Source organism: Petromyzon marinus, chromosome 73, assembly GCF_048934315.1.
Source record: "Petromyzon marinus isolate PM22_M1 ecotype Great Lakes invasive population chromosome 73, UKy_Petmar_22M1.pri1.0, whole genome shotgun sequence".
In the NCBI taxonomy this organism is placed as follows: Eukaryota; Metazoa; Chordata; class Hyperoartia; order Petromyzontiformes; family Petromyzontidae; genus Petromyzon; species Petromyzon marinus.
In genome coordinates, this window is record NC_133739.1 from 8,659,550 (window position 1) to 8,672,476 (window position 12,927).

Genomic DNA, 12,927 nt, shown 5'->3' on the forward strand with positions numbered 1-12,927 from the left:
GAAAGAACCAACAATATAAATGTTAATCAGCTGCGCCACGCTGTGTGGGAGCTACCTGGCCTGTCGCTCCACACGAAGCTGCGTGGAGCCCTCTGCATGGAAGTTCTGCGCCGGTGAGAAACTCTCTCAGGCTCCCCCACGCCTCCACGCAGATTGACGCGAGCCGAGTTGGTGGTGCATTCTATTTTGACTTAAAACTTTCGTGACTGGCAGGAATTAATATTCTTGGGTTCTTTCGGTAAAGTCGCGTAAATTAAAAAAAACATGTTACATTAAAGAAAAATTTAACAATGACAATTTAAATAAAAATAACGCTGTTTTTATCTTCATTTTTGTTTTCTATCTACGCGACTTTACCGAAAGAACCAATAATATGGTAGCGCATTCTCTATTTATTGCAGAGGTTCAAGGATCAAATCGAACAGGCACACCTGGCTACCCCAGTAACATTCACCACAATATGCGCAGTCTGCTTCACGGCAGATGTAAAAACATAGCGTTGTGTCATTCACGACGCACAGGTCATTGCATGTCGGTGTCACGGTCAAAATTGTGGCAATTCCAAATATTATCCAGAAACTACACAACGGAGATGGCGCGTCAATGATCGCCCCCTACTGACAGACTCATGTCCACGTGCAGGCCGGTGCAGGGCCACCTTGTGCCACACAGGGGCAGCTGCCACTTTGGGAGAGGCGTCCTTCGATTGTTTGAGATGAGATTCGATGAGAAAGACACAATTAGGCAAGCGACTTATGAGTGCAAATATGATGTTGGTAACGTAGTGAAATGCTTGGGAGCTTCATCGTCTTTCGCTCCCGCCGACAGATGGTACCCAGCCCACAGCTCCACAGATACCGGCCGTTCCTCCTGTGCAGGTTCAGCTACGTACGGCGCGAAAGAAATTCCAGACACACACAGAGACTCACACACAGAGAGACCCTCAGATTAGCATGGTTGGCTACGTACGGTGCGAAAGAAGTTCAACGCACACACAGAGACTCACACACAGAGAGACCCACAGATTAGCATGGTCGGCTACGTACGGTGCGAAAGAAGTTCCAGATACACACAGAGACTCGCACACAGAGAGACCCACAGATTAGCATGGTTGGCTACGTACGGTGCGAAAGAAGTTCCAGATACACACAGAGACTCACACACAGAGAGACCCACAGATTAGCATGGTTGGCTACGTACGGTGCGAATTAAGTTCAACGTACACACAGATACTCGGAGCACGTTTGAGTCGCGTGCAGTCGTGGGCCCGTGAAAGTTGAATGGGCGCATGTTGCTACTGGCGGTAGTTGAATACGGTTGGAAAGACGCTGATAGAGACACACACAGAGACTGACAAGAGAGAGAGGTGGACAGACACAGACAAGAAGAAAACAGAAATAAAGATACAGAGACGACAGAGACACAGTCAGCGAGAGACAGACACAGAGGGGAACAGAGACACAGACGGACAGAGAGATGTTGAATCGAACACAAACTTAACTCGCTCCATTGAAAGAGATTCCTCAATCTTTGCCCATCCCCGGAATTAAGTCGTTCTAGTTTCTATTTATTTCATTGTGTGTGGTGTGTCCGTGTAAGCAATGTGGGACATCGATGTACACGGATATGAACAAGCTCAGCCTCGTCTCGATCCCGCGATCCCAACCAGGTGAAAGTCCGCATCGAACCAAACCCCCGGCAAGGCCATCTACTTAACGATGAGAGAAAATTCACGCGAAATATCGTTTTCAATGAATAAGCTTTTAATGAAGAAATACAATTATCTAATTCAAAACATAACACAATTCAAAGTTGTTTCATTTTCAAACTTCAAAACGGAGCATCGGGTGCTTGCGTGGAGACGTCGTTCGTGTGCAATTTTTTTCGTGACTTTCCTGGCCCAAGGCCGTAAATGAGGGGCACCGCAGGCAGTCAGGCTTGCTTCAAGCCCTTGGTTGTGAACATCCAGACGTTAATCAGCAAGGAGCATTTCATGTCCTAGTTCGACAAAATTTACGTCAACACGTAATGCTAAATTATAATTCGTGTTGTAGAGAATGTATCTCCTCTACGTGTAACCTTTGAGTGGTATGCCTTGTAACTGATTAATGATCCGAGTGTGCTCCCTATTTCAAAGACAATGAGTTGCTCCACAGGGAGATGCTTCCTGAAAACACAAAAATACCCCTTGACCTGTATCACAAGAGCAATGAGTCTCACCTGAGTTATCTGTACAGGTTACGTCCAAAACACACACTTTGTCCTAACATCACTTATTCAATGTTTGACCCTTATAGACAAAATGTTACATGTACACACACAGACAAGTATTCATTCTGTTGTATATATAGGTTTTATGAAAATTGATCAAAATAATAAAAATTAAATGAAATTTGCAATTTGCATAATTTATCCTAAATTATGTTAATTGGTGCAATTATGTGCATAAATTATGCTGATTCAAGAGATAATTGTATTAATTTATGCGAGTGGGCGTGGTTATGATAATGCAGGTCGAGCCTTGGTGACTAGGATTGTGTTACGAATTGGAATAACGCAATTGATCGTATGCAGTTCTGTAGGTCTTGTGAGCATGAATGAGAGAGTCGATTCAACTCTGCTATTTAATTCCGTATTATCGATAAGGATACGATTACTCTCGATTGAACATTATGAATTATGCGTGTTATGGATTATGTGTGGTGATAGTGTGCTTATGATAGGTCCCCAGGATTCAGATCTCATACACAGAACAATATTATGCAGAATTTCAGGAAGAATCACACGCAACCTTTATGCTTTAATAAATTTTATTTTCTAGCTAACTTTAATTTTTGAATAATATGAAAACTCTCGATCTTGGAATTTCAACACAGCGTTAACATGATACCATCACGATTGCGTCGTTTCACTTTGATAACGGCACCTGTGGTTAATTCCCGACGCGTAACGCAATCGATCGGTTGTTGAGGGAGAGATTAATACATGCAAACTATTCTATCAAAACCTTATAATGTAAATTCGTATTTGAACATCGCCCACACAGTACCACATCCATTCATAGACCTTCAAGTCAATTCGTATCACGTTGTTAACAGTGTAGGACGATTGGTTATTATGCAACTCAATGACAGCAGTATTTTTCGTTATGAATTGATTTTTAATGCACCACCTTGGAGTGGCAACCCTTCTTGATTATCCCGATACGCGTATCGTGCGTCTTCTTTATCACCGGTTCAATTCTTTGCGTAAAGCAGATGCCGAGGTTAGCATCTCTGGTGTCCAAAATGTGTTTCCTGTGTGTTGCGGCGCGGTGGGGGAGTGAGGGGGAGGGTGTGGGGGAGGGGTTGAATACGAACGGCTCGTCACAGTTTCTGTCCACCGCTGGCTGGATGAGTCAGCACGACGCTCGCCGTCGTCGCGCCGATGGGTGTTGAGTGCGGGGCCGCTGCCCTCTCAGCGCTGGTGACGCGAAGTTGCGCGCTGTAGCACGCTGGTGGCACGCTGTTGGCACGCTGTTGGCACGCGCTGGTGCTGGTGGCACGCTGTTGGGTACGCGCTGGTGCTGATGCTGGTGCTGATGGCACGCTGTTGGCACGTGCTGGTGCTGATGCTGGTGCCGATGGCACGCTGGTGGCGCGCGCTCCCTCTCCTTGAAGATGCGCGAACGCGCCCGTGCTGGTTCGCTGACAGCAGTTTCTCTCCACTGCTGGCTGAGCTGCTGCACGCTCTTGCTTGGCTTTGCTGGCCGCGCTCTTTCCGCTGCTGTAGTATCTGACGCTGCGCTCGCGGGCGACAGGTCAAGTTTTTATTCTGCTGAGTGAGCCGAGTCGCAGGCGCTCTCTTTGTTGAGGTTGTTGGCGGCTCTCCGACAGCAGGTTTCCTCCACTGCTGTATGACTCAAGTCGCATGCGCTTGGTCACTGGTTTGCTGAAGTTGTTGGCGGCTGCTCGTGCTTTTCCGCTGCTGGTTGAGCCACGTTGCACGTGCTTCCTCTGTGGAGATGCTCGAGCGCTCTCAGCGCTGATTCGCTGATACTTTGTTGGCGGCTGGCCAAGCGTTTTCTTCTGTTGAGTGAGTTGAGTCGCACGTGCTTTCTCTGTTGAAGTGCGCGAACGCGCCCGTGCTGGTTCGCTGACAGCAGTTTCTCTCCACTGCTGTATGACTCAATCTCGTTGATACATCGCGACTCGGCGATCCTCGGTACTCAGCGAGGCTCGGAGCCAGCCGCTCCATGCGACTGCTCGTCTTGTGGACGTCTTGAATCGCTGATCTGTCTTGACTGACTTAACATAACTTTTTGAAAATGCGCTGACCGTTATATTCAAAGACATTCTTCTCTCTTTGCAGTGAAGGGGGGGGGGGGGCGTGGTCTGTGTGTGTGTGAGTTCGTGTGTGTGTACAGATGGCTCTTGCGATAACGATCTGTTTGCCCTGGCGTGAAATTCCTCTCTCGCGCTCTGCGGGAGACACAAAGGTGGTCGGGAGTACCTATCTCTTTATACTTTCGACTTTATATTTCTCAAATACCATTTGGTCCCATGTTCGCCAAGACTCGTGCTTGTAACTACGTCCTCCCGACACCCCTCTCGGTTTACCGAGGTTCGCATTGTTACGATGGAATTATTAAAAAGAAAAATAATTTTCTTCCTGAGTTTAAGAGGTCCGTTTCTTGATTGTTGGAATCCATATCCCTTGGTTCTGTAAGGTTCTATAATGGAATGTCGTGTAAGGTGAACACGTTATTATAAATTTATGTGTGACTGATGTGTAGCCACTTCTTTAACTGAAAAACGTGTTCGCTGGCTGTTGTGTGTTTTATCATTAACCCGTCTGGCTAGCTCCAGATGGCCCCTTGTGATAACGTGTGGTTCCTGCTTCTCCGCGCTGCGAGAGACAAAGGTGGTCGGGGTTGCTTGGGATATTGTTTAAACTCTTTCGCAAGTTTGCCCGTTGTCTCATTCCTTCTCGAAAACCTTTGATGTGACTCTGTGTTTTGTCTCCAAGCTTTGTTTTAACAGTAAAAGTATTAAAGGTGAAAATCATTTGATAGCGAATTAATCATTGGATAATAATTCACTGATGTATCTGGTGGCCTGGTATTAATTGGAGTGAGCGCGAGGACCGCTAACTTTAGCTTATTCTTGTTATTGCATTTTTAATTTTAACCGTTGTTTTAATGACAAAGGAAAAAAATATAAATGGTTTAACCCGTGGGCGTCCTCGTTTCTGGCTTGCGGAGGGCTCCCTCTGCGTGACCTCCCTTAGGGCACATCAAACTCTTGTTCATCTGGAGATCTTCGCAGATAGCACTAACATCCTCGCCTCGAGAGTTTTATTATTTCTTTATTTATTAATGGCCTGTTTATGATTGACATCTGGTTTTTCGTGTGCCTGGCTTACGGGTTTTATTGATTAATTTTTTTCGTTTGTTTAAAAAAAATATGATATATAACGGCAAATATTATTGTTAATATCAATTTTGGAAAAGGCTCATATACAACAATTCTCAATTATTGACAGGCATATTAACAAAATTGAATTGCTGCAGTGAAATATACTGCATCAGGTTATATCGTACTAACAAGCTATTTTTTTACAAATACGCTTAACAGTGTATGTACAACATACTATTGCGCCATTCAAAAACGAGTAGGCCATTGCATGCTGGCGTCTGGGTCAAAATGTATCAAATTCTAAACGTTACCTACAAACTCCACAACTGAGATGCCACATCAACCATCGCCCCCTACTGACAGGTTCTTGTCCACATGCAGGCCGGTGCAGGGCCACCACTTTGTACCACACAGGGGCAGCTGCTACTTGGGGATGCTCTTCGAGTGTTTGAGACTAGATATAACACAACACTCCGAATTGCCAGAGGCGATTAAGCAAGCACCATATAAATTGAATTATTAGAACCTTGTGATTGCTTGGAAGCTTATTGGCTCTCGCTCATGGTTAGAGATCTACGCAACCCACAGGTTCACAAAGACTGGCCGCTCTGACCCTGCAGGTTGAACCTAGGAATTGAGTGTTCAACTTCTGATTCTTGTCATTAAAGGCCTGTGACAAAGGTGCATCTATTGGAGCGACATCGTCTCAAGCTTACATATCTACCGGGTCCCCATTTGACTTTGTAATGTCTCGGAGGAAGTCCACCCACACCTCCACTTCCACAAACTGCTGGGAGTTGCCTCGCTCTGCCTCAGTCAGAATTCTCCTCCTGCTTCACGTTGCCTCCATCGATGTGAAGGTCTGATTTTGGAGTTGAATCTTCATCTTCACATTTTACCCTCACTTCTTCGCTCTTCACATCACTTCTTCACATTTCACCTTCACCTCTTCATATTTCACCTCGATACCTTTAAAAGTGTCCAAGCTGGGATTTTCTTCCGGTTCTTGTTTCATGAGGGATGGGCTCATTGCGGCACTATGACTTTCACAAGCTGATTTCAGATTCCACTCCTTGTGGACCTTCTGATGCTTGTGTGTTCTCTGGTGTACATGAAGACTTGATGAATGTGCAAACGCCTTCCCACATACACTGCACTTGAAGGGTTTCTCTCCTGTGTGTGTTCTCTGGTGTACATTAAGACTTGGTGACTGTGCAAACGCCTTCCCACACACACTGCACTTGAAGGGTTTCTCTCCCGTGTGTGTTCTCTGGTGTGCATGAAGACTTGGTGACTGTGCAAACGCCTTCCCACACACACTGCACTTGAAGGGTTTCTCTCCCGTGTGTGTTCTCTGGTGTACATAAAGATGTGGTGAATGTGAAAACGCCTTCCCACACACACTGCACTTGAAGGGTTTCTCTCCCGTGTGTGTTCTCTGGTGTACATGAAGATTTGGTGACTGTGCAAACGCCTTCCCACACACACTGCACTTGAAGGGTTTCTCTCCCGTGTGTGTTCTCTGGTGTACATAAAGATGTGGTGAATGTGAAAACGCCTTCCCACACACACTGCACTTGAAGGGTTTCTCTCCCGTGTGTGTTCTCTGGTGTACATGAAGATTTGGTGACTGTGCAAACGCCTTCCCACACACATTGCACTTGAAGGGTTTCTCTCCCGTGTGTGTTCTCTGGTGTACATGAAGATGTGTTGAATGTGCAAACGCCTTCCCACACACACTGCACTTGAAGGGTTTCTCTCCCGTGTGGGTTCTCTGGTGCCGTGTCAAATGTGCAGGACGATCCGTGCTGTATGCACACCGGTCGCATTGTTGCCTTTTTGCACCGAGCTGCCCCGAGTGCCTTTGCTCCATCAGAACAATTCTGCAGAGGAAGCGACAGCTGCAGACAGAAAAAAGAGAATATCCACACCCACAGAGGAATGCATTTATGCAGTCACACGTGACTTACACGTCTATACTTATTCATATATTCATGATATAGTGAAAACGTGTCCCAAATTCATCACACGGGCTGTTATCGCACACAATGAGAGGGCAAATGGTCATAAACGTGCCTGGAAGCCCTCGTATCTTCAAAATGAATGTTAACCCAAAACTCCGAGCATACAATTTCGGCTGTCTGGCTTCAAAAGGACTATTTATGAAAGCTAAATTCAGCTGACGTAGCAAAGGGTGTTGAAAATAATACTATTTGTGTTATGCAGAAATGCATAAATTAATGTTCAATCGCAACTTAGAGGTGTGAAAGCCAGGCACAGATGTCCTTGAATGCTGGGATGAACAGTTCCGACTTCAGCTGCACGTGTGCTGTGATAACTTCCTGACTACATTCTTACAAAGAGTTGCAGATGAAAACAAAAATAAACTACTATTTTAATATAACCTCCGTGCCCAATAGAGTTAATAGACTTTACTGCAAATACAAACTTGACTCTTTCACACACTCAGAGGTAGAGCCAGGATAATCAGGTAGGGGGGGGGGTAGCCCCTTTCAGCAATGAAAAATGATAGGATAAGGAGTTGTTGGTAAGGAGTTGTTGGTAAGGAGTTATTAGTAAGGAGTTGTTAGGAAGTAAGGAGTTGTTAGTTAGTTGTTAGTAAGTAAGGAGTTGTTAGTCAGGAGTTGTTAGTAAGTAAGGAGTTGTCCTATGCTTTTAATTCGACGCGTGTGAAAGGCATCGCGCTCGCTGAAGGTGTTTGCCTTCAGGGAAGTCATGTACTGTATACGCAACTGGGCACAATTCTAAGAGTCGCTTGTAACTGCTTTGCCGTTACTTATTGCCAATTATGAACACGGACTGTTGTCCTCTCATAGAGTCCCTGGCAGGTAATAATATGCCACGCGGTGGCAGTGGGGGGGGGGGGGTCGCACAATGCTGATTGATCTATATTTATAAAAGGGAAATTTGTGAATGTGTGTCTGTTTGAAATGTTCAGCATACTTGCCGACATGCAACACAAACTTGAAATTTGGCATGTGGGTAGCTTCCAGACTGGACACAATGCACAAAGTATTAAAATAGCCATCATATCTGAGATGTCACCCTATGCGGCATCGTTACGCAGTGTGCCTGCTGACGTCACGCATACCCCCCCACCAACACTCCGCGAAGGCCGCGTTTTAATCCAAGACAAGAATCAAAGTCCCGGGCAAAGCCGGGTAGTAAAGCCAGTCTATATATAAAAGGGAAATGTGTGGATACGTGTGTGTGTGTCTGTTAGAAATGTTTAGCATACTTCCCAACATGCTACACACTTGAAATTTGGCATGTGGGTAGGTTCCATACCGTGCACAATGAAACAAGTATAAAAATAGACTTTTGTATTTTGTATGACCATGAAGATTGTGGCGTCAACCCGCAACACACCTGAGTTAAGCGCTCTGCAATGAATATAGAATTGAAGCTTTCGTGACTGCATAAATTACTCATTGTTTTTTTCGGTAAAGTCACGAATGTAGAAATATGACAATATTATATTGAAATAAATCACGACGTTTCGAACGCAACACAAGCGATCATCATCAGGTGTAAAAACAAATAGTGAGGGAGCACATAGGGTGACATCAACGCAACACATAGAGAGCGTTAAACTGCACGGAGGCAAATACAACAAGAAGATGAGAGACGAGAACTCAACAAAACCCAAGAAAAATTACGTGATGCAAAACCAGTAGGCCAACAACACAGTTAGACACTTCCATGGTAGACCACGAATTTCAGAAGACTGCTAAATTTCGTGTTCATCCTCCGGGTTGAACAAACCAGCATAGACAGAGTGAAGAGATACGAAGTACAAGGCAGCAGAGATACATACACAGGGAAGAACATCCAGGGAAAGATGTATTTGGCAGCACAGATAGGGCTGTTAACAGCGTGCCGGGAGATTTTAGGTGGCGCTTCGCTCCTGGCCGATGAAGCCATTGGTTTCTCGGAGTTTCAATACATATCCTCCGTGTGAAGAACGGGTAGAACTGCTATCTTAAATATGAAGCAGAACATTACATCTGTTTGTTTGTGTGAAGCAGCAAAACCTCTCCAACACTGAGCTCTGGCGTCGTGAAATTTTCACAGCTTATGCCGTTTGGAATTTCTAAGTGAACGCGACTATTTTCAGCTCACCACGTCATTATTCCCTTCCCGAGTGGCCAAAATCGACCTTGCGTAGAAGTGGATTAAGGTAAAATTTCCTTGAGTGAAAACATCCGATTTAGGTAACTTGATTTGATTCGCCTTTTTTCTTTCTCGCAAGCATCAACATTTTTAAGGGTTTGTCAGTGAAATATAAGGGATATGAAATGTATCCAAGACAAGAATCTAAGTCCCGGGCGAAGCCGGGTAGTGAAGCTAGTTACTAATAAACCCCAATGATCCTATCGAAATTAGGGATTTCGATCGGATCGTTGGGGGGCACGTGCCCACCCCACCCCCACTGGCTCCACCACTGTCACACACTGGCACGGTTCACAGGTGGTGGTGTGTCCAGAGCAACGCCTGGCCACCTTCACCTGCACAGAATTCATGCTTCCTCACTCCACCAAGTAGAGTGAACACCGCCACGCGTCCAGAGTGAACACCGCCACGCGTCCAGAGTGAACACCGCCACGCGTCCAGAGTGAACACCGCCACGCGTCCAGAGTGAACACCGCCACGCGTCCAGAGTGAACACCGCCACGTGTCCAGAGTGAACACCGCCACGCGTCCAGAGTGAACACCGCCACGCGTCCAGAGTGAACACCGCCACGCGTCTAGAGTGAACACCGCCACGCGTCCAGAGTGAACACCGCCACGCGTCCAGAGTGAACACCGCCACGCGTCCAGAGTGAACACCGCCACGTGTCCAGAGTGAACACCGCCACGCGTCCAGAGTGAACACCGCCACGCGTCCAGAGTGAACACCGCCACGCGTCTAGAGTGAACACCGCCACGCGTCCAGAGTGAACACCGCCACGCGTCCAGAGTGAACACCGCCACGCGTCCAGAGTGAACACCGCCACGCTGTTGAGGAGCCTCACCTTGTGTTGTGTTGTGGGCAGGTCGCTTCTCAAAACAAAAAGCGGTACAGCAGCTCAAGCGGGCTTGGCCTGTAAAAAATAAATAAAAACCGCGTGAATATTTAAAAGTAAAACAAAGTGACAAAGTGGCGAGCCGCCTGAAGCCAAATTAAACTTAAGCGAGATAATTGAAGCAAACGCGACCAGGCGAGGGCAGGAGGCTAGGCCCCGCGCTGTAAAGTTGCAACCTGGACATCGCTTCCACGCTCGCTGCTACTCAATTGACATCCCTACGAGAGAGAGCGAGGCTCTACCTCGGTAAACAACAACCACCACCACAACCACCACCACCACTACAACCACAACCGCGATGAGAATTTCACACCTCGGATTTCAGTGCACGGGTGGAGCAGCAGCTTTCTGTTATCTCGTGATGTCACGCGGCAGCAAGAGGTGACATGACGTCACTTGTGGGGAACGATAACACTCCCCTCCCACAATAAGCGCCTCAGTACATGAATAGATTATGTTAATGAGCCGCCAGTCACTGGGCGTGACCTTGCCCAAATATGATTCTACTTGAACAGAAAACGGCAGCGACCCAGGCAGAGGTGACGTCACGTTCAAGGGGCCTTGGACGGGGTGGGGTGAACACCTTGGTGACATGACGTCACTAGCGAGGTACACATCCCCCTGGCGTTTCACGCCGATGAGGTTATGGTGAGTGGTGACGTCACAGAGAGGGGTTGAAGTTTAAGTTGATTTAGATTCATTTTCCATTGCTCCCTCCCTTGAACAGAGACCCCTTGGGTGTGTGTACACTGTGTGTGTGTGTACATACTGTGTGTGCACACTGTGTTTGTACACTGTGTGTGTGTACACTGTGTGTATGTGTACACACTGTGTGTGTGTACACTGTGTGTGTGTGTGTGTACGCTGTGTGTGTGTTTGTGTACACTGTGTGTGTACACTGTGTGTGTGTACACTGTGTGTGTGTACACTGTGTGTTTGTGTACACTGTGTGTGTTTGTGTACACTGTGTGTGTGTACACACTGTGTGTGTGTGTGTACACAGTGTGTGTGTGTACACTGTGTGTGTACACTGCGTGTGTTTGTGTACACTGTGTGTTTGTGTACACTGTGTGTGTACACTGTGTGTGTGTGTACACACACTGTGTGTGCACTGTGTGTGTGTGTACACTGTGTGTGTACAATGTGTGTGCATACTGCGTGTGTGTTTGTACACTTTGTGTGTGTTTATACACTGTCTGTACACTGTGTGTGTTTGTACATTGTGTGTTTGTACACTGTGTGTGTACACAGTGTGTGTTTGTACACTGTGTGTGTACACAGTGTGTGTGTGTACACAGTGTGTGTGTGTACACTGTGTGTGTGTGTACACTGTGTGTGTGTGTACACTGTGTGTGTGTACACTGTGTGTGTGTGTACACTGTGTGTGTGTACACTATGTGTGTGTGTACACTGTGTGTGTGTGTACACTGTGTGTGTACACTGTGTTAGTACACTGTGTGTGTGTACACTGTGTGTGTGTGTACACTGTGTGTGTGTGTACACTGTGTGTGTACACTGTGTTGGTACACTGTGTGTGTGTGTACACTGTGTTGGTACACTGTGTGTGTGTACACTGTGGTGGGCACAGTCATCTCAGTCAGTCGACAAATGGCAACTTTTCATCAATTTAATATTTTCCAATTTTTTTGTTATTTTCTATCTACGTGACTTTACCGAAAGAACCAACAATATAAATGTTAATCAGCTGCGCCACGCTGTGTGGGAGCTGCCTGGCCTGTCGCTCCGCACGAAGCTGCGTGGAGCCCTCTGCATGGAAGTTCTGCGCCGGTGAGAAACTCTCTCAGGCCCCCCCACGCCTCCACGCAGATTGACGCGAGCCGAGTTGGTGGTGCATTCTATTTTGACTTGAAACTTTCGTGACTGGCAGGAATTCATATTCTTGGGTTCTTTCGGTAAAGTCGCGTAAATTAAAAAAATGTTATATTAAAGAAAAAAAATAATGGCAATTTAAATAAAAATAAACGCTGTTTTTATCTTCATTTTTGTTTTCTATCTACGTGACTTTACCGAAAGAACCAAGAATATGGATGCGCATTCTCTATTTATTGCAGAGGTTCAAGGATCAAATCGAACAGGCACACCTGGCTACCCCAGGAACATTCACCACAATATGCGCAGTCTGCTTCACGGCAGATGTAAAAACATAGCGTTGTGTCATTCACGACGCACAGGTCATTGCATGTCGGTGTCACGGTCAAAATTGTGGCAATTCCAAACATTATCCAGAAACTACACAACGGAGACGGCGTGTCAATGATCGCCCCCTACCGACAGACTCATGTCCACGTGCAGGCCGGTGCAGGGCCACCTTGTGCCACACAGGGGCAGCTGCCACTTAGGGGGAGGTGTCCTTCGATTGGTTGAGATGAGATTCGATACGAAACACACAATTAGGCAAGCGACTTATGAGTGCAAAAATGATG

At 46.4% G+C, this 12,927-nt stretch overlaps 2 protein-coding genes and 1 pseudogene across 4 annotated transcripts in view; all 3 read right to left on the reverse strand.

The window, feature by feature from the left end:
- LOC116958166 (uncharacterized) overlaps positions 1-12,927 on the reverse strand; it is a 128,998-nt gene that overhangs the window by 18,625 nt on the left and 97,446 nt on the right. Inside the window, exon 1 of one of the 2 annotated variants that reach the window (XM_076055939.1) lies at positions 10,797-10,959. The exons of the other annotated variant lie outside the window; for it this stretch is intronic. The gene's annotated coding sequence lies outside the window, so the exon portion shown is untranslated. Of the gene's footprint in view, positions 1-10,796; positions 10,960-12,927 lie in introns of those variants that run through there. 2 annotated transcript variants of the gene reach the window in all.
- The window catches only part of LOC142907017 (uncharacterized), a 72,311-nt gene that overhangs the window by 7,375 nt on the left and 52,009 nt on the right, over positions 1-12,927 (reverse strand). Inside the window, exons 2-3 of one of the 2 annotated variants that reach the window (XM_076055948.1) lie at positions 6,478-10,460; positions 3,360-3,361 (exon numbers count right to left, since the gene is read on the reverse strand). In XM_076055948.1, coding sequence (XP_075912063.1) covers positions 3,360-3,361; positions 6,478-7,269 — 794 coding nt within the window. In that variant the 5' untranslated portion in view covers positions 7,270-10,460. The remainder of the gene's footprint in view (positions 1-3,359; positions 3,362-6,477; positions 10,461-12,927) is intronic. The other variant, XM_076055946.1, reaches the window with a different exon arrangement.
- Positions 1,743-12,927, reverse strand: part of LOC142907024 (uncharacterized) — a 183,127-nt pseudogene continuing 171,942 nt past the window's right edge.